This window comes from Rosa rugosa, chromosome 5, assembly GCF_958449725.1.
Source record: "Rosa rugosa chromosome 5, drRosRugo1.1, whole genome shotgun sequence".
Taxonomy (NCBI): Eukaryota; Viridiplantae; Streptophyta; class Magnoliopsida; order Rosales; family Rosaceae; genus Rosa; species Rosa rugosa.
In genome coordinates this window covers 49,847,066-49,871,008 of record NC_084824.1, presented here as the reverse complement: position 1 = coordinate 49,871,008, position 23,943 = coordinate 49,847,066, and the positions used below count along the sequence as shown (strand labels likewise).

The 23,943-nt window shown below is 37.3% G+C and overlaps 3 protein-coding genes across 4 annotated transcripts; all 3 read left to right on the top strand.

Moving 5' to 3' along the window:
- The first annotated feature begins 191 nt into the window (after positions 1-191).
- LOC133710247 (ASI1-immunoprecipitated protein 1-like) lies at positions 192-2,613 on the top strand. Its single transcript, XM_062136270.1, has 2 exons — positions 192-347; positions 1,739-2,613. Exon 2 carries the CDS (start codon positions 1,759-1,761, stop codon positions 2,353-2,355), a length of 597 nt encoding a protein of 198 aa, XP_061992254.1. The 5' UTR covers positions 192-347; positions 1,739-1,758; the 3' UTR covers positions 2,356-2,613.
- Positions 2,614-3,434: 821 nt separating this feature from the next.
- Positions 3,435-9,835, top strand: LOC133713017 (PH, RCC1 and FYVE domains-containing protein 1). The gene is made up of 9 exons (XM_062139138.1): positions 3,435-3,889; positions 4,521-4,607; positions 4,826-4,915; positions 5,045-5,131; positions 5,219-5,320; positions 6,009-8,057; positions 8,178-8,324; positions 8,574-8,944; positions 9,314-9,835. The coding sequence occupies exons 1-9, from the start codon at positions 3,842-3,844 to the stop codon at positions 9,594-9,596; spliced, it is 3,264 nt and encodes a 1,087-aa protein (XP_061995122.1). The 5' UTR covers positions 3,435-3,841; the 3' UTR covers positions 9,597-9,835.
- Positions 9,836-11,504: 1,669 nt separating this feature from the next.
- LOC133708417 (putative E3 ubiquitin-protein ligase XBAT35) lies at positions 11,505-16,505 on the top strand. 2 transcript variants are annotated; one of them, XM_062133877.1, is made up of 10 exons: positions 11,505-11,788; positions 11,886-12,000; positions 12,096-12,176; positions 12,279-12,367; positions 12,467-12,558; positions 12,771-12,852; positions 14,187-14,289; positions 14,420-14,464; positions 14,740-14,825; positions 15,484-16,505. In XM_062133877.1, exons 1-10 carry the CDS (start codon positions 11,687-11,689, stop codon positions 16,225-16,227), a joined length of 1,539 nt encoding a protein of 512 aa, XP_061989861.1. In that variant the 5' UTR covers positions 11,505-11,686; the 3' UTR covers positions 16,228-16,505. The 2 variants fall into 2 exon arrangements, with proteins under 2 accessions (XP_061989861.1, XP_061989862.1); XM_062133878.1 differs by lacking the exon at positions 14,420-14,464.
- Positions 16,506-23,943: the final 7,438 nt, after the last annotated feature.

Sequence of the window (23,943 nt, the reverse complement as noted above, 5' to 3'; positions counted from 1 at the left end):
TTTTTCACCATTAAGTTTACATCCAAAACTGATGGAGCATAATTTCCTCAGTGACTAAGTGAACACTACTACTCAAATGAATAGAAATTTTTTTTTTTTTTTTAAAAAAAAAGGTTGAGATGGGGCCGGTTCGGGTCATTTAAACGCGATCTGTGATCCGAATCCGAATCCGGTATGGGTAGCGCGGAAACCCATGCATTTATTCCAAAACTGTAACTCTCCTCACCGCCAAAACACCGAGAGAGCTCTCCTCTCTCTCGCTTTGCTTCAGTCGTCTTCTTCCTCTCTCCACCCAATTGCGTCTTCTGCACACCAATTCGCTTCCAGAAACGAAGCCCCAATTTGAGGTTTTTTTTATCTAATTTTCTTCATATTTACAATTAAATATGCAATTCTCTTTACCCTAGTTGATGTGATTGCCTTTTCCTTGGTATGTATTTGTATGCAAATGTCAAGTTGTCGACGGCATGAGAGAATTGAAGAGAGCGTAGTTGCAATGTACAAAATTTGGAATAACAGTAAATGAAAAATAAATGAGACAACCTAGTTTTGTGTTAGGTAGGTGGCGATTTTGACACTTGATGAACACAGTTTGATGTAGGTGAAATATGCTTCTTTCGCATTGGTTTAAACACTTGCGATATAGTTGAAGGACTGAATTTTCATTAGTTTAGAGATTTAATAAGAGTAGTTCAATGGTTTTTAGTTTTTTGGACGAGCCTCTTCCTCTTTGGTCATATGGAAATTGTGATGTCTGGGAAATTAACATTTTTGTTAATACTGCTGATGTGAAACATGTCTGTATTTAATGGGTTTTGATGGATCTTGAAAGCTTGTGCTTTTTGGGTTTTGGGACTTGATGCGTAATCCAATAGTCCTGTAAAAACTGAGAAGTTCAGTAGTGCTTCAATGATTAGAAGAAACATATGTTTGAGAACTGAAGTTTTAAACTGTATATGTGTATTGGATCTGATTAAATCAAGAAGTTTGCGACTCAAATGCATATTTTGGAAAGTAGTCAATTTGTTGGCTTAATTCTGAGAGTAAAAATAATCCTTCAACTCTTCAGGATGAGCCTTCTGTTTGGATAGACATGAATTTTGCATCTGATTTTGTTGAAACACTCGTTGATATCATTAGTGTAGGTGTTTTATATGGTTGATGTTTCATCTGTCTCATTCAAAATGCGAGCCTTCCCATACATTTAGCATGCATGTACTTTATCTGCTTGATCTGATGAGTTGATATTAACTATCACAACCCGATCACAGGTTGAGATTACTGCATACAAATCTGCAGTTGTGATTCTGTGTCAGATGAGACACATTCTGTACATTGAGATTTTGGTCATGAAATTTGTTACCCCAATCCAGATCGGGTGTAGTATGAACTGAAACCACTGAGGACTTTAGTTAAACAGTTCAATTACTCAATAAGCAATAACTGGATCTGTTTGAGGTTGGACAACTGTAAAAGACCAACTAAAACATCTACAATAAGGACCACAATGTTTTGCCAATGCTAAATAAGTGCTGCTAGAAGCCTATAGAGCTTGATTGTGGAAGAAGAATATGTTTAGCTTTTGTCATTATCCATTTAATCAACTATTTAGCATGTCAAAGATTAGGTGTGCTCCGATGGATTTAAGGTTACCTTACTTTTAATTCTTTTCTTGATTTGGAATTCTAACGTAATATTCAACACTTTGGCTAACTTACTGAAATTTGTTTCTTATTAGATTTTCACTTGCCGTTGCATATGGAGGCTTCAGAAGCACAGTATGCTGAATTTGAGGAGAAGGTCAAAAGAACTGTTTACCTTGACAACCTCTCACCACAGGTCAATGAATCGATTGTGAAACAAGCTCTGGATCAGTTTGGGAATGTGAAAAGTGTTCAATTTATTCCAAATTACGTGGAATCAAAGAACGTCCCACAGTGTGCATTGATTGAGATGGAGAACCCAACAGAGGTCAATGCCATTGTCTCAGATATAGCGCAGAAGCCTTTCATGATTGGGGGGATGCCGAGGCCTGTGAGGGCACGCAAGGCTAAAATGGAGATGTTTGACGATCGCCCTGTAAAGCCCGGTAGAACAATACAGTTTCGTTGGTTGGAGCCAAATGATCCTGATTTTGAGGTGGCAAAGAAACTGAAGGAGCTTGCTAAAATTCATGCTGTGGAAGCTGAATATGTACTCAAGAAACAACTGGAGGATGAAGAGAAACTTGAAAAACAGCATCAAGAATCCCTCAAAGCAACACATAAGAAGTATAAAATGATAGATAGTGTGATAGCTGATGGAACTACTAGGCAATTGGCCCGCGGTTATCGTCTTCGGGTTGCAGATGACTGAATTTGAGTGTATTGATGTAGTATCTGAAAATTGTCTCCATTTCAGTCTGGTACCTTGGTTTTGGGTTCTGCAGTTGAATTAATTCAGAGACAATGATCTTTTGTATATGTAGCCTTTATTCGGCTTTTGTCTTGTCTGATTCAACCGCTCATGTACGGTTGAAAGCCTAGCTTTATATGTACCAAAGAAAACCCAGCTTTTCCAAACCATTCTGGTTTACCAGTTATCAGAAACAAGAACTAAGGAGGCAATAATTCTTGTTTTAGCTTCATTGATAACAGTGGAAGAAAAATATGCTATGCAGTGTTACATGTTCCGACACAGTATTGCTTGAAAATACAACTTCCAGTACACGTGATTTTGTTCACATTATCTGTCTGCAGAGAAGACTACTAAGCTAAGCATGGTTATGGTCTCAATCGAATGCCCAAGCGTAGTCGGAATCACAGACCCAATGCCCAAGTGCAGTCGGAAACACTGACGCTATTGCATCGGAAATCATCAGTGACAAACTGACAATCGATCATTCTGCTGTGATCTTACACAATAATCATACAGATGGTATCTACTAGGGCGTACAAAATTGGGAACAAACTATAATTCAGGGTGCAACATTTTAAATGGAACAAAAATCATATTGTAGAGCATAGAAAATCCAAGGGTAGGTAAAAAGAAACACTTGAATTTCTTCTCTTAACAAGTAAACTGTTCACTCACTCAGTACACGGACCGAGGCCCACAAGCGTATCCCAACAAATGTACACTAATCCTCTGCTGCAGGCGCACAGACCCGAATGCCCCTTAAACCCGCTGGCCACAAAGTAGTGGGAATTAGGACTCGAACACTAGATATTGTGGTTCTATGCTAGGTCACTCAACCAACCTTACCACACCAAGTGATTATAACATATAAAATTTTGATCGATTGAAAAGTTAAAAAAAAAAAGTAATTTGTCATGAAAAAAAAGTTAAATTCAAACGACGTGGCACATTGAGTATTATTTTTAATAATTTAATTTGAAAAGTAGTTTAATTCGTTAGTGGACGTGGAGGAAGAACAAGAGTCGCGCCAATATCTCAACCCCTTTTCTTTTGAGCTTCAAACTTCCCTAAACATGTGACATCCCTTTTCTTACTGCCCTCTCATTTCCACTCCTCTCTTTCTCTCTCTCTCTCTCTCTGATCTGGCCCTGGTCAATTTGCAAGACCCAATTCCCAGAAACTCCAACATTCCCATCTTGTGAATTCATCAAATATTTTTCAATTGCGGTTCAATCAGTTTGAAGCTGTTGGTGGGAAATTGTGGTTTTCCGGAGGTTCGGAATGTGTGCATGGTGTTAATCACATTGTTTGGTTAGAAGGATAACTTGGAATTTTGATGAGAGCCAAAGTAGACGAAAGCATATGCATCTATGAAGAAGAGTGGTGAAGGGAAGTCGCCGATGCAGTTGTCGGTCGAGCTTGCTTCTTCTTTGTTTCAGATGGAATGGCAGATCCTTCTATCTTTGGGAATATCGAGCGTGATTATGAGCAAGTCAGTATTCCCATCACTGCGCTCTGTTTTTTTTAATTTTTTTTATAATTTTTCCTTTAATTTTTGGTGTTGTTTATGGGTTTTCGTCATTCAGTTTATTTGTGAGAAGAGGGAAGAATTTAATGAAATCTGGGTGATTCTTATTTGTGTTTGATGAATGTCTCGTAGAAACATAGATATGATAGTTCTAAAGAAAGTGCATGTATGTTGAAAAGGATGTATACCCAATGATCATAACTTGCTATGCAACAAGATGAAACTATAAAATGTAGTCTTTAATTGATCACATAAAGAAAATAGATTTATGTATTTTAGTAGTGGTGAACTAATAGACTTATGGACTACACATAAGAAGAATATAAACAAGAAAAGGGCGTAGTATAGCGCGGTTTGCCTTTGAAGTTACATGCATTAATACTCCGAACAAATTAAGGTTTCTTTGTATTGGACTTGAGAAGTGATTTGCTGGAACACGAACTTCTCCAAAGTTTGGTAGTATTTTTGCATTTTTTCACGAGTACTGTACGTGACGTTAAACACTACCACTTTACCATTTAAAATCTATATCAAAGATTTTGATCTCTGTGCTTTTGTCAATATTTCATCTCCTGATTTTCCTTCTCTTATGAAGTCACTCATTGCATTAAAAAAAGGAACCCAGTTGATTAAGTACAGCCGGAAAGGAAAGCCAAAGCTTCGTCCATTCAGACTTTCTGCGGTAAGTAATCTTCTATACAGTAGGGATATTGGATTTATTACATAGCAATGCAAGTTATATATCCTGTTTACATCTTCTACCAGTTTAGTTATTGCAGTCATGCAGTCATGTATCTTGGTACTTCTATGCACAGATCATTTATCAATGAGCTTATCTCCATGCATAGTTGTTATGTATCTCCACGGCTTGAATGATTTCAATTTTAGTACCATTAACAGGATGAAACCACTCTAGTCTGGTTATCACATGGAGAAGAACGACATCTGAAATTATCGACAGTCGCTAGAATTATACCCGGACAGAGAACAGTGAGTTCTTAACAGCTAATTGATATTTTACGTTTTGTTATTGTAGTCCTGACTCCTGCGTTGCAGTATACCTATGAACTAGTAGTTGCTCGTTGATGAAAAATAAATTCTTTTACTGTTGCTCGACAGGCTGTGTTTAGAAGATATTTGCGTCCAGAAAAGGATTACTTATCATTTTCTCTTCTATATAATAACGGTGAACGGTCACTTGATCTGGTATGCAAAATCAAGAAGTGTTAGTTTCAATTTTGTCTATCATGGTCAGTGAGATGAAAAGTTTAAATTGATTAATCATCTTTATAGATCTGCAAGGATAAAGCTGAGGTAGAGGCATGGATTGCTGGCCTTAAGGCACTAATTTCTAGAGGACAGCGTAATAGGCGTACAAAGAGTGATCTTACTGAAGTAAGTTTCCTTTTAAACAAAAATGCATTTAGGACTATGTTTGTTATTGCTCTTTTTGCTTCTCAGTTCTTGTCCTTCTGCAAATATATTGAATTAAGAGAAGAGCAAGTTCTGGAATTCTTTCACTTATTTTGTGACACCCACTTTTAAAAAGCATGCAAAATTTTGAATGAAGATTGAGGTATAGTTGGTTAACGCAGCAATAAACACGTCTAGGTGATCCTAGTGGCCTTTGAAAACTGAATGTTTCTGTGAGAATATTTGAGATCCTTGACTCTGTCTTCTCTAAATGTCTCATTTTTATATTTCTTAGGAACTGGGTTATTTTTATTCTTATATTTACCAAATTGTATTGGTTTGAAGGGCTTCAGCAATTTATTTTGAACACGAATTCAGTTACTAATGTAAAGCTGAAACTATATTTCAATTTTCAGCCAACCATGTAACATATTATTTAAGGTTTTCTAAAAAATATAAAAAATGGAGAAGTACTACTAGAAGTAGCTTATCATTAGTGCATCAATATATTGGGCAGTTGTGTTCACCCAGCTCATGCATTATCTATGAGAAATTCCCATTACTCATATCACAAAAAAGAATGTTGCATAATTTTCTTGGTCATTTCGGAAATTATCTTCATCAATATTTTTCTTTTGAAAAGATCTGATTAAGTTTGTTAATGTTTCAGATTCACGACGGAAGTGAATCTGTTAGCGGCCGTCATTCTGGAGTGACCTTAAATGACACTTCAAGCCATGGTAGGGTATCTGTTGATTCTCGTGAATCAGTGAGTTTTGGAAGCTCAGATGTGGGTGCAGAACGTGCAAATATGCAACTAAGAACAAGTACAGGAGATGGTTTTCGAGTTAGTGTTTCAAGCACTCCTAGCTGCTCAAGTGGAGGGTCTGGACCTGATGACATAGAATCACTAGGAGATGTTTATGTGTGGGGAGAGATCTGGTCTGATGGAAATGTTCCTGATGGGTCTGCAAATGTAATACCTATAAACACTGATGTGCTTATTCCAAAGCCCTTGGAGTCGAATGTTGTTCTTGATGTTCATCAAATTGCTTGTGGTGTTAGACATATTGCTCTTGTAACAAGGCAAGGTGAAGTTTTCACCTGGGGAGAGGAATCTGGTGGAAGACTTGGTCATGGGATTGATAGAGACTTTAGTCGTCCTCGCCTTGTTGAGTTCCTGGCTCTTAATAATGTAGAATTTGTTGCATGTGGGGAGTATCATTCATGTGCTGTATCTACGTCTGGTGATTTATTTACTTGGGGTGATGGTACACATAATGCTGGACTTCTTGGTCATGGAACTGATGTTAGCCACTGGCTACCTAAAAGGATTACTGGTTCTTTAGAAGGACTACAGGTTCTGTCGGTTGCATGTGGCACATGGCATTCAGCTTTGGCAACTTATAATGGCAAACTCTTTACATTTGGAGATGGGAAATTTGGAGTTTTGGGACATGGAGATCGAGAGAGTATTGCATATCCAAGGGAGGTGCAGTTATTGAGTGGGCTGAAGACTATAAAGGTAGCTTGTGGTGTTTGGCATACTGCAGCTATTGTAGAGGTTATGGGTCAGTCTGGTGTAAATGTTTCATCTCGAAAGCTGTTCACTTGGGGAGATGGTGATAAACATCGTTTAGGTCATGGAAGCAAGGATACATATCTTCTTCCTACCTGTGTCTCTTCACTTATCGACTATAATTTCCAGCAGCTAGCGTGTGGACACACAATGACTATTGCCCTCACCACATCTGGTCATGTGTTTACCATGGGTGGTACTGCATATGGTCAACTAGGAAATCCTAGTTCTGATGGGAAAACACCTTGCTTAGTACAGGATAAATTGGTAGGTGAGTTTGTTGAAGAAATATCATGTGGAGCCCATCATGTTGCTGTCCTGACATCGAGAAGTGAAGTATTCACATGGGGCAGAGGTGCTAATGGAAGATTGGGACATGGGGACACCGAAGATCGGAGAACGCCAACTATGGTTGAAGCTCTGAAAGATAGGCATGTGAAAAGCATATCATGTGGCTCAAACTTCACATCTAGTATATGTATCCATAAATGGGTTTCTGGAGCTGATCAATCAGTTTGCTCAGGTTGTCGACAGGCATTTGGTTTTACTAGGAAGAGGCATAACTGTTATAATTGTGGACTAGTCCATTGCCATGCTTGTAGTTCCAAAAAAGCACTGAGGGCTGCATTGGCTCCCACTCCTGGAAAACCACATCGCGTATGTGATTCTTGTTATGCTAAGCTTAAATCTGCTGAGGCTGGGAATTCTAGTAATGTTAGTAGGAGAGCTACAATCGCCCGTTCAATGGACAGAGATGGTCTTAGTAGGGGAGAGGCTAGATCTTCAAGGATTCTGCTTCCTCCCATCATAGAACCAGTGAAATATCGTGAGATTAAATCAATGAAGGCTGGGGGCAGATCGGAATCTCCTTCTATAGTTAGGGCTTCCCAAGTTCCATCCCTTTTACAACTGAAAGATATTGCATTTCCAAGTTCATTGAGTGTTCTTCAAAATGCTTTGAGGCCTGCTATACCAGTAACACCTCAGTCTAATACTGCAAGGTCAAGATCTAGTTCACCATATTCAAGGAGACCAAGCCCTCCACGGTCTGCAACTCCTATATTTTCTAGAAGTGTTATTGACAGTCTTAAAAGGACAAATGACAGTCTGATTCACGAACTATCAAAGTTGCAAACCCAGGTACTAGTTTTACACCTTTTGTGAATTACATCCTTGGTTGCAACATTATATTGATTTGTAGTGTAGAAATTTCGAAACCAAATAACATTTGGTACACTTTCCTCTCTTCGATCACTTCAGGTCAGAAGTCTGAAGCAGAAGTGTGATACTCAAGATCTGGAGATTCGAAAACTAAATAAAAATGCTAAAGAAGCCAGTTCATTAGCAGAAGAACAATTTTCCAAGTGCAGAGCCGTGAAGGAACTTGTCAAGTCCATAACAGAACAGGTCTCTAAACTTTACTTAGTATTGCAAAATTCCTTTTTCTTATTTTATTGTTTTTTAGTCTGTTTTTGTTTTGTTTTGTATGGTAGTGGCTAGGATAGTAGGATGAACCTGGAAATAGCACAGTGATATTGTTCTCATAAGTCATAACACAAATTGTTTAGTATCAGTGGCACCAAAGTTGATATATATTTTTTCTTTTGGTGAAGTATGCTGATGTTGTGTCCTTGTGGGTCTTTCTCTCATGTGCAGATGAAGGAATTGGCAGACAAGTTGCCTCCTGAGGTTTTTGACAATGAGAACTTCGAATCATTGCGTGCTCAAGCAGAAGAATTTATAAACACATACAGTGAAAGATCAAGCTTAGACCATGATCAACAAGGTGCAGCTGATAAGTCTTCCTCGGTACCTGAGTCTTCTAAAATGGCAGAGAACAGAGTGGATGACCATGTAGTGACTGCTGACTCTCAAACCAGCTCAGGAAGCACCTCGAAGTCACATGAATCATCAACAATGCAGACCGAAGGACAAAGGGAACTCATTGAACAATTTGAACCAGGTGTTTATGTAACTCTGCTTCAACTACCAAATGGTGCTAGGGCTTTCCGGCGTGTTAAATTCAGGTAAAATATTTAGTCTTACCAACATTCAGTGATTAGACATCTGCAGATGCACATACAAGCACAACTTAACAAAGTAAAGCAAGACTTCTTTTCTCGTTATCACATTTGAAAGATTTCAAATCAAGATTTTCACTAGTTCCCTCATTTCTATAGTTCATAATTTTTTATGATAATGATGTTGGCATAGTCTCACACTCTCACGTTGTCTGGGTACGTGTACCTTTAGTATATGTAGTCTATAAGCACATGGCTTCCCTTTCATTGTAAGGCAGTTTTGCAAGGAAAAGTTCTACTCAAACCTTATGTCTTCATTCATTTTCATCTCGCTCTCTTTCAGTCTTCTCATACCTACAACCAATACTTTTGCAGTAAACGGAGGTTTAGTTCGCAACAGGCAGAAGAATGGTGGACTAACAACAGAGAAAGGCTGCTTAGAAGATACAGTCAACCGAGGACAGCTCCTCTTCCTCCAAGTGTACCATCATCGTCCAGCACTACAGAACCTCCTGAAGATCAAAACAGCTCTGAGGCAGCCTCATCTTCAAATCAAAACAGTTCTGAGGCCGCCCCGTCTTCAAATCAAAACAGTTCTGAGGCAGCCTCATCTTCAAATCAAAACAACACTGAGGCAGCCTCATCTTCTGATACATAGTTTCGTAACTTAGTCTCTTACAGTAGGATCAGCACTCTGCTTTAGAATTGCAGTATATGAATCAGGTAGGTGTACATTAGAGAAAGAGCCTTTGTTTTGGTAGTGGAATGATAGAGAGGAGTTCTACTTTACCATGGAAAAAAAGAAAACATGTCATATATTCAGAGAATCAGAGGGACAGAACTGTGAGACTTGTGCAAATTAAAGGCATGCAAACTTCATTGTAATTCTTCCATCCATATTAGTGAGTGTATTTTATAGGTTCTGTTGTATTTTGAAGTGGAATTCTTTACTCAGGTCTCAGGTTAATTAAAAAAATGAATCTTATTGTCATAACAGTCCTATATATTTAAGGTTGACAGATATAAATTTATGTATAGGTTGGGCTGAGACAGATTGGAGTGAGTTATCAGTCTTGAATGTATAGGTTGGGACTCGGGAGTTATGAGTTGGGTGAGATTTTGATTTTGAATTAACTAATAGTATACCTTTTTAGAAGTATAGGTTTGTTTACCCAACTGGGGTATATATATGCAGGCCTTAATCTTGTCCTAATCTTGAACATAGGATAGAATTATCTTCTCATATGTTCTGTTCATAATTTAATGCAAATCTAATTTGGCCAACCAAAATGTAGACCTCAATATTGTATAGGTGATAACCAAGTTTGTACAAATTCTCACTGTTTTTTCTGTATTAACAGTGATGTGGACATTTGAATCTAAGATCTCTATTTCATATATATAAGCAGAAGTGACCTGATCAGTAGCTTCTATGTGGTTGCCAATGTCATTTTCATACAATTTAGGCCACCCATATTTTGTCTAAATCATTATTTGCAACTCAACCGAAAAATTATAATGACTTCGGAATTATAGCAAAAACAAAACAAGAAATATTAAAGCAAAAAAATGTGAACTGAAATTTTTTTAGTGTTATGCTTGTTGGATGTGTCAATTCCGACACAATTCAAAACCAACGCGAAATAAAATGGATTAGTTGCATGTCATTCCACCAGCATGGAATGGACAATGTGTAACCATTATATTTAGTAGGTCGAGTCGGTTGTATGTAACATGCGTATGCGAGTTATTAGAAATATGTAATTTTAGATGTATTTAGCAGTGCAACGTCTTAAATGGGTTTTATGCCTACTATTTTAAATTTTCAAGATTTCAACATCTTTTTTTGGGTTAAATATTTTAAATGGGTCAAGTGGTGATCCGTTTATATGAGCTAAATGTGTTAGGGGTCACCTGTTTAAACATTTTTTTCGTAATGACAGTTAAGTTTTGGGTTTTATCTATTGTGACATGTTTAGGAGTAATTATTTTGTGGTCTCATACTATTATGTGACATTAGCATGTGGTGGTCTTAGCTAATAATATTCAAATTTAGTGGAGATCATTTCAGATGATGAAAAAAAAAATTTAAATTACGAGAACTAATGAGCAACAAGTACATCATATGAATCATTGACATTAATCTGGACCACTAATATACATGGTCTAGAATCACAAAATAATTTCTACATGTTTAGTATCTTGACACAATACTAACCAACCCGCTAATGTTAACCTCACCAATCATCATTCAATTGCATATGAATGATTGAATTCATATCCGATATCCAGTAATACCCTTATTCTTTCAAAATTACACATTGCAACAAAACCTAATCAAACAGCAGCACACTCGAGTGAAACCTAACCGAACATAAACACACTCGGACAAATTTAGTGATCCGACCGTCCCCAATACAAACCATGTCCAAAACCCAAAACACAATTTTCTTCCAAAACAACGGAATGACACATTTGACTAAAATAATAAAATTAAATATTTTTCCTTTTAAATAAAATAAACTGTCCTTGACTCTTAAATGAGACTCTTCGTTGCTAAGGCATTCACAATTCAATTATTTCCTTTCCTCAATCATCCACTCGTTTAAGTTTCCTACGCACCATCCCATTTTTTTTCCAGGAAAATCAAGTTTCCTCCAAAAACAAAAAATATAAAAACCTAGAAAATTTTCCAAACCCTAACACCCTCCTCCCCTTGATTCGAATTCGAAAAATTCGAATCTGTGAATGGGGCTTCAGCAATCCAAGGAGGAGCTTCTCTACGACCAAGTCAGCTATGGCAACGTCGAAGGGCTCAAATCCCTTCGCGCCCAAGGCGCAGGCCTCGAGGTAATTCGATTTCGCTTTGATCGTGATTTCGTGTATTCGTAGCGGTAATTGTTGATGATTTACTGATGTTTGTGGTGGTTTTTTTTGGGTGGGTCAGTGGATTGATAGGGAGGGCAAGACCCCTTTGATTGTGGCTTGTATGAATCCTGGGCTTACCAATGTTGCCAAGACCTTGATTGATCTCGGTGCAAATGTCAATGCTTATCGCCCCGGTATGTTGTTGAGAAAGGAACAGCCTTGATCGAATTTCGGTTGGTTTTTTTAGCTTTTGGATTTGTTTGTGATTTTGTGAATTCGTGTGTTTTAGGTCGGCATGCCGGGACTCCTCTGCATCATGCAGCTAAAAGAGGTCTCGAAGAGACTGTCAATTTACTTCTTTCGCGCGGAGGTGTGTGTGGCTCTGTCGATTTGCTTCATTAGTGCTGTTTTTTTTTTTTGTTGGCTTTGATTGCGTTGGATGTGAAATTTGTTGTTTGGATTTTTTGTTCAGCGAATGCGTTGATCATGAATGATGACTGTCAGAGCCCTCTTGATGTTGCTAGAGCGAAAGGGCAGAGTGCTGTTGTTCGCGCAATTGAGGTATATTCTAAGTTCAGTCTGTTGATATGATGTGCGTTCCGTTGTTGCGATCATTTGGTTTGCTGGTTCTAAAATGGTAGTTCGTGTGAATGACTGTAGAGGCATATTTGCTTGTTCTCGGGTTGGTTGCGCGAGTTGTATGGTCCTGGATTTCTGGAATTACTTGCTCCGCAGTTGGTTTCAAGAAAAGTGTAAGTAATATGATGGAAGTTATGTCATCTTGAAGTATTTCACTATTTCTGTTTAGTTGTCTTGCATTTGTATTCACTTTCAAAGCAGCAAACTGTCTTAATAAATATGACAGATTGCTTGATCTGCTCTGAAGAAGATTATGCAGCTCTTGCTTGTTATTATTAATTGTCTGAATGGTCACTTGTATTTATACCTGTTGGCTTCTCTGCAGTTGGGTTGTTGTTTTGCCATGTGGTTCCCGCAAACCTACCAAGCCTTACAAGTTGGAGCTTGCCATATATTCTAGTATGCAGGTACGTAGATTAGGAGCACTAGGTTGAGTTAATGGTCTGGCCACATTTGAAATTATATAACTGTTATCTACTAGAATATTTGTTTTTTTTTTCCTTTGTTAAACATGTTAATAAATCATCCCTTAAATTGTGCCATCAAAGTTATTGAAGATATATAAGGAGCACTAAACGTCCAATCATATTGTCTTCTAAGGCATTTAGAATTATATCTGTCCTAATTAATGACCAAAGTAAACTTACTTCACCATGTATTTGTTTATTTATTTTTCTGTTGGGTATAAATCTCCTAAGGACTTGGCTGTCATAACAAATAAAGAAAATAGGGCAATTAAGCTTAGATGAACGAGCACATGGGCAAAAATATTTGGTTGGCCAAAATCTTGCCTTATGTCCACAGAGTACCTAACTTCCCTATTAGCGAAAACAAACTCATATGAGTAATCTGGACTCAAGTCAATCCCATACTTGAAACTAGCAACGACCAGGATACAACATGTATATTCTTTCTCAACTTTCAGTGAAGTAACCTACTCAATTCTTACAATGAGCTCTGTATTCTGATTTGTGGTTGTGATGCTCTAGAAGCTAGCACCATTTTCCTTTTATAAATGGAAATTCAGGGGAGTGAAATTGCCTTTGGGGATGAACTTGATCAGTAAGTGCATAAACCAACCGCCATTCAACCTCCTGGAGACAGAAAGACCTTCATTTTCTTTCAAGTTCAGCCTTCTTGGCTGAATAATTTTCCCTTGTGATTACCAAGGAGGGCAGAACATTGCTTTGGCTCCCCGTGTCATTTGTTCACCGACTCCGGGCTTACCACCTGTGGTTTGGTCTGAGAATTTAATATTAGGTTTGTACATTTTCTTTACCAGCTAGGTTGCTGGAATGGTGGTGGCGATTTAACCACTGCTCTGATGTCTAACCATATTCAAATACTGTACATTTATGTTCCCACTTAAAAGCCTCTGGCTTCGTAACTTTGAAGTATTATGTCCATTGTTCTTTCATTTTCAATTTCTACTGTGATGAAGACCATGGACTCGTTATGTAGTGTTCTGTAACATATTTTCATGTTTCATATATTATTGTTGGTGTTTTTGGCTGCTAATGCACTTGATTTCCATGTTGGCTCATTTTCTTTCACCTTGTAATTTTGATGGATTATCCAAATTATTTATATGTACCTTTCTTTACTCTAGATTGAATCATCTTGGTTCACTCATTTTGTGTGTTCTGAATTGTCTAGTAATTTTGTTTTATTCTTATTTTACTTTTTTTTTTTTTGGAATATTAATCTCTCTCTCTTTTTTTTTTTTCTTTCTGATAAGCAGGATGCTCAACCACGTACAGTTATTGGATTGTGGAATGTCAATCTGGAAGAACCAAAATCTCACCTGTCTGATCCTTCGGTTATAATTCGTGATATCTCCACAAGTAATTCCTTTATTCTGAAACAATTCTTAGAGTGTTTTAAACCTTATTTTTCTTAGGCCATAAATATGGGAGTTGATGTCACATTCATTCCCCTAGCCATTTTTTAATTGAATTCTATGTCCATGCATAGTCCCACGAGGCAGGAGGCGGAGACAAAGGCATCAAAAACTTAGGCGTAAGTATCGTTTGTTAATTAATCTTAATCAATATGATTTTTTGAAAGTGATTTAGAATCAAAGAAATTGGATATTTTTCAAATAAAGTACAGCAGTAATGCTGTGATACCACTCTCCAGCCTCCTATAGTCCTACTCCTTCCTATCTATAATAGGCATGCTGCATGCAGTCTAGCTAGCTAGGAAGAATTGAAGTCATACTGTTATGGTTTCAAGTTAGTTCTATGTTTATTTTTGTTATTATGTCATTTATAGTCAGAATTCTTTCTTTGCAGAAGCACGCATTAGACTTGCATCTGCAAATGAAAATGACAAGCAACAACTTCAGTGGTTTAGCAATGCATGCAAAGGAATTCCACAGGTAAACTTTTATTCTTCTCTCCTATCTCTCTTGAACAATGGAATACCTTACCCGATAAATAAGTGTCATAAATTTGTTGGTGGCATTGCTGAAGTAGTTGCGAAGTTTATTCGGTCACTAAGATCATTAGTTATTTCAATTCCTCACTTCCGCCACTTAGAAATTAATAATATCACGGAACAGGAGTGGAATAATTTTTGAGACAGTTGAGCTTAACATGATGGGTCATCAAATTTCAGATATTCCCTAAAAGCGGCTTTTGATGTGAATATGTACTGCATGCTGCCAACATTTAAGATTCAAAAATATCCATTTTTGAATATGTGCAAAAATGGATTTCTAAACAGCTGAATGGCTCTCATAGTCTCACATATAGACTGGAGTCCCGCCTTTTGAGACAATGAAGTACTATCTTACAGACTATATGTAGGCAACGATATGCTAGATTACACTGTTCTGTAGTGCAGATATTTTCTCCATCATTCTAGTCTCTATTTCTGGCAATGCCATATTCTGTCACATGCTGCTTCTGTGAGTGGATCAAGTTCTGTTGGCACTATGTTTTGTGAAATACATGTCGTTTATGATAAGCCACTATTCAATCTTTGGCAAGATTTTGGGGAGCCTGTTTTAAATTGAATTTCTGGATTGTTTTCAGGCACGACCTGCATTTTTGGGTAATAACAATCCAGCAACTGCACCACCAGCAACTGCAGAAGATACAGAGTTGGCCATGGCTCTCAGCGCCTCCCTTCATTCTGCTTCACAGGAGAGACCACCCTTTCCAGATGCACACCCAATCAATGAATCAATTGCCTCAAGTAGCTCCGGTACCTCTACAAATGCTTCTAACTTGAATGGTTGGAGTACGTCCACAAACACTGGCAGCTACAATGGTTGGGATGCAACAATTGCAGCTGCTTCTCCAAAAGTAAGTAGCAGCGACTGGTCAGGGGTTCAAACTGGCCCAGTTGGTGGCTCAAGTGGACATGCAAACATCCAGGAAATCTCTCCTACCCAGACAACTCCTACCTCAGATTCAGTTGTATCATCTTCAACACAATCAGCTGCAATCCCATCAGTTCCACCCCCATCAGCTCCACCAGTTTTAGATGAAAGTTTAGATGAATATCCTATCCACTATCCATCAATTGATGACAGCCCTATTGATCTATCAAACCCAACTGCTGAAAGTATACCTCCTACAGTCGATGAAAAGAAAGGTGATGGGGCCTCTTCTTCATGTGTGATTTGTTTAGATGCACCAGTTGAAGGAGCTTGCATCCCATGTGGCCATATGGCTGGATGCATGTCTTGTTTGACTGAGGTTAAAGGTAAGAAATGGGGTTGTCCTGTCTGCCGAGCTAAGATTGAACAGGTTGTAAGGCTCTATGCTGTATGAGTCATGCCAGTCAACCATACTATAAAACTTGAATACCTTGAAGAATCTGGAATCTGTTTGTCTCCAATAACAGATGAAGTTTTATGTTAGGAGCCCCCACCCCGAGATTTTGATGTACATACCATGGTTTTTCAAGTATCAGTGAGGCAGCAGTTTCCCTTCATTTTAATTTTTCATGGTGTGTAAGTTCTGTATGTAAAAACGATTGCATTTCCCTAAAATCTTAGGGACTGTCACAGAAGTCTTATGTTAATATCTACTTGCGGACGAGTTATGATTTGGGGACTGTCACAGAAGTCTTGTGTTAATATCTACTTGCGGACGAGTTATGATATCTACTTTCCATCTATACAGCTTTAGATTGTTGCAACCATGCAAGAGCATGGTTGAGATTTGTGTATGGGACCAATGCATTGTTGCTCGCTGCATTATCCAACTGTAAACACAGCATACATCATTTCGCGTTACGACTTTGACTAGACAATCACCTAAAATTGAATATGGGAAGTGAAATTCACACTCCTCATTTTATAATCTACACTCAGTTTTCTGTTTTAGTAACTTAAATTTGTCTTTGGTAACTTAGTTTTGTCTCTTTATATGAATTTCTATCAAAAGAGAAAGAATAAGTATGGATTGTAAAATGGTGAGTGTGGATTTCACTGCCCTTAAATATTAGACATGTTGCTCAATACCTGTGACCTGGAAAATGAAATCAGTGACCCAAAACCTTAATGCGTTATTGGAGGTTTTATTAGCAATTTTAGTACTGAAAAATTCCCATTAAACGTCAGATTTTTGTCCATTGAAATTTGAAAGATAGTAAACTGGTATTGATGCTTGATTGGACCCAAAAGTTGTAACCATGAGATTAACTTAGAATATTAGAAAATGAAACAAATGTGATAAGTTCTACTGGATCTGCTTTCGACGATAAAGGCTTAAAGCCAGTACAAGATTTCTGAATCTTTTGATCACTTGGACACAATTGACCTTGAATCTTTGTGATCATATGCTGAAGTTGGAACCAATTGATATCAGAATCCATTCATAGATAATCAAACTGGTTCAGACTTCAGATGTTTCAAAATGTTTTTCCAGCTCCTAATGACTTTGTTACATACATTGTAGGCTGACATATATCGGGAAGAGAAGGATATTTTATAACTGGACGTTACGCTCGTAAGGTTTGCACGGTGAGTAACAAAGAGCCAAAAATCGAACTATAGAGTCAGCTAAGTTGAAGTAGGGATAATATAGAACAGTGTGGTGTTGTGTGGGTGTGTGCACATGTTTGGATCTGTAACATATGTTCCAAAATAACCTGAAACTATGTAGTATTCTTCTGCTTAAGTTTGGTCTCCGAGACAATACCGGATCATCAAGACTATATAAAGGCTGATCAAAGAGAAAGATCCTCTCAGAAGGAAGTGAAAAAGGTTATATTTCATCACGTCTTTAATTTATAATAAAGGTTAACCTTTATGCAGTTACCGTCACTAATTTGATTTCAGTTTCGGGCTCTAGAAATTGTTGAATGCTCTTGCTGAGCTAGAGGAGTTAAAACCAGCAGTTAAACAGAAGATCAATGAGATAAACAGAGGAAATGCATATCAAAACAGCGGGCATCACCAAACTGGGAAAGTATACCTCGTAGATCTGATAAAAAGAAAGTTGAAAGTGTGGGGACTTGTAGCTCCAGTACTGGTGGAGAGAATTTATCCCCACACCCAACACCAGAGTTTCCCTTTGGTCTCCGTGGTAACAAGAGATTAAAGAAAGGTGATATTAAAGCTTAGAAATGGGGATATATGGACTCATGCTATATGTTCATTGAACTAGGTTTAGCGAACCTTTACAGAATTACTACAACTTAAACCCCTTATAGTATCTGTTTTTGTTTGTATTAATAGAGAAGTTCCATGCAAGTTGAACATGAAAAATCTGTTTTTGTTTCTAAAAATAGACAAAATCCTATGTTGGAACCTCCACCTGAGTTTTCTGTAGTACATATTATTACCTCCCACCATGCTTTTTCAAGTGCATTTGTAATTTACTGATTCCCTTCTCAAGCCTCCTATCCGTAATAGTCTCTAGCAGGAAGAACATGGCTTTATGTTCCTTTTCACTAATATTTTTGTTTAAACACAGTATGTATCTTTTACTTGAAGAGCCACATGACTTGAAGCTTACCAATCCATGCAAGCCAATACCACAGGTAAAACTCATCTACACAAATCTTATCCTTCTCTATCAACTGTCTAGAGAAATTGCTAAACCTGCATGATAGTTAAATGTCACTTTTCATTTTAGTTTATTTTGTACAATTAGTTAATAAGCACTCTTTTCCTGATCTATAACTGTCATCAGCACCAAGAAAGGGCTGAGAGTAGAAAATATTGCAATTGAAACTCTGGAAGTCTTATCTTGCAGACTAAGACACAAATTGCTAAATTGATTAGGTCCATTTACATATGCATTACATTTCAATTCTGCAAGCCAATAAGGTTTTAAGTTGTGATAATCAATAAGATAATCAAGAGAATAAACATTTCATATCCCTATCCTATATATATCTTCAACATATTACAGTCTACATGTCAATAATGAAGTATCAACTTTGCGACTCAATTTACAAAGTCTTTGCCTCTCTTTGGACATAGGATCATTGGAAGTACAGTAAAGCTTCCTGTAATATGGTTTACTCCTTTTTCATGTAAAGAAACTTTATTGCAAAGGATTGATAGAGAAACCATATTAGGAAATTTGATTAGTTTTCTCATCAGCTTACTAAAAAGAGTTAAAACATCCTAGAAGAAAGCAGGCTTTCTCTTCCTGCTGACAGATATGGAGACATTATTGTTTAATCTCCATATAATTAAGGAATACTAGTTTATTCTAAAGGCCTCTCTTTTTCCAGTGAGACGGTAAAGAAAACTATATATAGAACAGATTTTGGATGACAAATATCTAGATGGTGGAGCTTAGTTGTGCAATGAAGACATCAACTTTCAGCTATCTTATGAAAAGCTTTTCATTTACATTCTCAAAAATTGATTGCATGATGCTAAGATTTATGACTCCTGAATCAGAAGTTCAGAACTATGCGCTAAAAGCGAGATATGAAAATGGAAAAGTGCTAATTTGTAGACTGGAGTCCTGACCTTTTTTTTTTTTTTTTGGTGGGGGACAAAACTAGCTAGACTGTAAAATACACTATTAAGTACTGTAGAGAATTTCTCAAAGTACTGAGCAGTCAAAGTTGCTTTAAGCATAAATATGATTTCCTTCTTAATTTCCTTCTGTACATGGAGCATTGAATGTGTAAATTTTTCAGGCGCGACCTGCAATTAACCAGCCAACTGCCCCACCAGTTGAAGAAGATTTAGAGCTGGTCAAGGCTATTGATGTACTAGTGTTACTTTATGAGTTTAGTTGAATTAGCAGATATGTATAAATATGGAGTGATTGAATGAAATATATCAATTAATAGCTGAATAGTTAGAAAAAGTGACCATTAATATTGTAACATCTGAACTGAACAATAAACGACTTGTTTTAAAATCAAGCTCCCCTTCATTTCAGTTTGCTCATAATTAAAAGACAATTGGAGCCACCTAGGCAAGCTTCCATGGATACAGAATGGATATATTATCCGAGGTTATATTCAAAACCTTAGGCCATAAGTTTTAAGTATGTAGATTCTTAGTAAAATTGTTACTGTTTTTTCTATTCTTTAGAAACTCTGAAACCTACCGTGCTGGAACCCAATTGTATGTTGATAGACTTCACACCAGCTTGGAGGTTCTAAACAAGAAGGAAGCAAACAAAGCAAGTAGAAGACACATGCAAGTATTCAGTCAACAGCCAAACAAAAGGAAGGTGGGAGTGAAGTAAAGATGAAGAAATTACGTACACTTGTTATGTTGGTTAGATAAAGAGGAAAAGATCGTTGCAACTGTTGACCTTCACTCAGAGGACCCAAACGAGAAAGTACATTGTGTTCCTCTTGGTCTTGGTTGTTGGAAAGTTTGGGTGCGTGAAGTCTCTCATGACATACCTTTGTTTCGGCCAACCCAAGAGTTCAGTACTCTTGTTGCAACTAAAGGAAGCACAGTGGCTTGGCCCATCAACTTCATCAAGCTACTTTAATATGTGCTATTTGAAGTAAACTTTTAGACTTTGAGTGCATTTCATAACATAGAACTGACGTTTGAGGGAATAGATGCATGTTCTTGTTTATGGAATTTTGAAGAGCAATAGTTGTTACTTTGTCTAGTGCAATTTGTCTATTAGAAGGAACAAACCATTTTTAGCCTTTGGTAATTTGAGCATTGGATTTGTTTAGCATTCATGTGAAGACCTAGAAGTATCATATTTGAAGTATGCTGCCATTTATTAGTATGATGTCTAAATATTAGTTTTTGACCAATGCAGATACAATATTCTTTTGTTTGGCTAGCATTCTTTTTCTATTTGTATACTTTATGAAGTGTAAGTTATATGATTGTTTCCTCCTTGCAGGTAAGCAATCTGGGCGAAAGCAAATCAAGAACATTACCGATTAGATGTTTGATCATTTCAAAAACAAGATAGGAAGAGCATATATGAGATTCGAGGATGGGCAAGTTTTAGACCTCTTTTTCATTCGTGCCTCTCATTTCATTTTGAAGGCCTTTTTTTGTTATGGCTTGAAGAATAGTTTATCAACATTGGATTAATTTGAGTTGTTGATATAATGGATAATTTTATAAAATGCACATTTTCTTTGTCTACTTAACTTTTGGGTGCTTAAGTTAAGGGGAAATTACTGGTCCCCCCTTTAACTTTTGGTGCGTCGACAGTTCAGTCCCTGTTATTCCAATTTTAACAGATAACTCCGCAAACATTCAAATTTCACACAATTTGATCCAAAATTACCATTTTACCCCTCACTTCCTTTTTTCACACACACACACACATATACATATACATACATACATACATACAGACACACACACACACACATATACATTATATATACACACACACATATGTATAAAATTATACATATATTTATATATCTACATATACATACATACACACACACACACATATATATATATATATATATATATATATATATATATGTAGATATATATGTGTATATGTATGTATACATATATATCTAATGTGTGTGTATATATATATATATATGTGTGTGTGTGTGTGTGTGTGTGTGTGTGTATGTATGTATATATATGCATATGTATATGTACACACACACACATATATACATATAAATATATATAAAAAGAGAGAGAAGAATAAAAATATACACACACATATACATACATACATACATACATACATACATACATACATACATATATACTCACACACACACACACATACATATATATATAAAGAGAGAGAGAAGAATAAAAAATATATATACATACACACACACACATATATACATATGTATAAAAGAGAGAGAGAGAAGAATAAAACAAAAACAAAAAAAAATAAGTGAGGGGTAAAATGGTAATTTTGGATCAAATTGTGTGAAATTTGAATGTTTGGGGAGTTATCTGTTAAAATTGGAATAACAGGGACTGAACTGTCGACGCACCAAAAGTTAAAGGGGGGACCAGTAATTTTCCCTTAAGTTAATGTATTATGGAAATGTAAAGAAAAGGTAACATAATAGCTCACTGAAATGGGGAAAATATCTAGGAAAAACAAACAAATTTACGGCACGCATTTGTCCCTCTACGGCGTGCAGAAATGTTGATTTATGACGTGTAAAATGTAAACTTACGGCGCGCAAAATGTAAACTTACGACGAGCACAATGTAAAATTACGACATGCACTGGTGTCGTTAGTTTAACATTTTCAAATTGACGGGAAGAGATTCACGACATGCTTTTGGGTTCATTTACGGCATGCTTTTTGCGCGCCGTGAAATTCAAAAATTGATCTCAATTTCACGACACGGTCTATAAGGGCGCATTTTTGCACGGCTTTGCACGTCATAAATTGTAATTTACGGCGTGCTTTGAATGTCATGAAAGACATATTTTCCTGTAGTGAATGTTGCCTTATAAACACAGAAACACTCTGAATAAGTAGTTTCCACTAGAGTTAATCCCTTGATTGAACCTTGTCATCATCAGGAAACGATTTGTACTTTCTTTCTCAAATATCAGTGAAGTATAGTGTACTCTTTATTGTGATTCTTGGTTGATGACTGTGACCGTGCATATCATAGTCTCATACTCTTATTTACTATAGGAAGTGTACACAGTCCACTAATAATCATTGTTATTGTTAGAAGAGAAGTTGCAAACTGATTAGTGATAATTGTTGGTTTTGGATTGCTGCATTGCCATGCCAACTAAAGTTGAATGCCAGAACTTTTCACAGTAGTGTATCCCATACCTGGTCATTCACTCATAATAAACTTGTGGTATCCAAAGATTTCCATATTGAAATATACTGTTTGATTTAAGCATCAGGAGACACACACGCACCCCAATATATCAATGTCCTCAATTTATCAGTGCATCGTCTGTTAAAATAGTGATACTTTTGTCACATGTCAACCTCGTCCATATTGCTGCGACTGCAAATTATAAAAGATCATTTTTTTTCTTGTGCATATGCATTAGTTAAATCTACTTCTGCTACGGAAATGGCTGAAGATCCATTTAGACTTACGGAAAAGACTTCACTAACCAGCCCCATCAATGTTAAACTTATTCAGGAGGAAACTATCCCAGAACCCTCTTTGTCCTATATGTGAAGCCCAAGAAGAGTCTTTCGAACATCTCCTTTTCTTATGCCCTTGAGTGGAAGCAGTATGGTTTGGCTCCCCGTTGGACATCAGACTAGATAAACAACAATTCACCACTATAGACAACTGGCTACTAACAAGTCTGAGGAGTATTCCAAATGCAATACAAAAGAAGAAGTTTCTTACCTGGGTTAGTTTCTTGTGTTGGGCGATCTGGAAGACTCGTTGTGCTTTTGTATACCAGCAGCATAAGCCTGTATCCCCAACTATCACCCTTAAATCAGGCATGTCCCTAGCCTCTGAGTATTTGGAAGCCAATACGATTGAAGCTGCGGAAAGTGCACCATCGAGCGCCAATCACTCCCCAAAGTGGACAAATCCTCCTCTTCACTTAACTCTGCCAAATCAACTGTGATGCAGCCTAGATGGCCCCTTCTAATGCGGGTCTCGGGGTGGTCATCAGAAATCATGCCGGAACATTCATGGGTGGATCTGCTACCCTCTGCTACCCCCGCGACCTGCAGCTCTGTGGCAGTGGTTGAATCTGAGGCGATTCTAGCCTGTGTAAACCTGGCTATCTCCTTGAATTTGAAACGGGTAATGTTTGAATAAGATGCGAAGGATATCATACTAGATTTAAAGAATGCAGAATCTAGAGTACTTACCCGATAATCGAAAAAATAAGAAGAAGATGCTCCTCTTTTGATGAGTGTTCTTGGGACTGGGTTCCCGTGAAGCGAATCGAGCTGCTCACCATGCAGCCTCGCTTGCCATTCGGACGGTGGTTCCTCAGCGATGGGCTTTCCAGCCACCACCATCCTTGATTTGTGTTCTAAGAAATGATGATGGACTTCCATGTCCTCCGACACCGGAACTCTAATCAACTTGCTTTGGAAGTGGCCACGGGCTTTGATTGTCCATGCTGTGTGTTTATCTT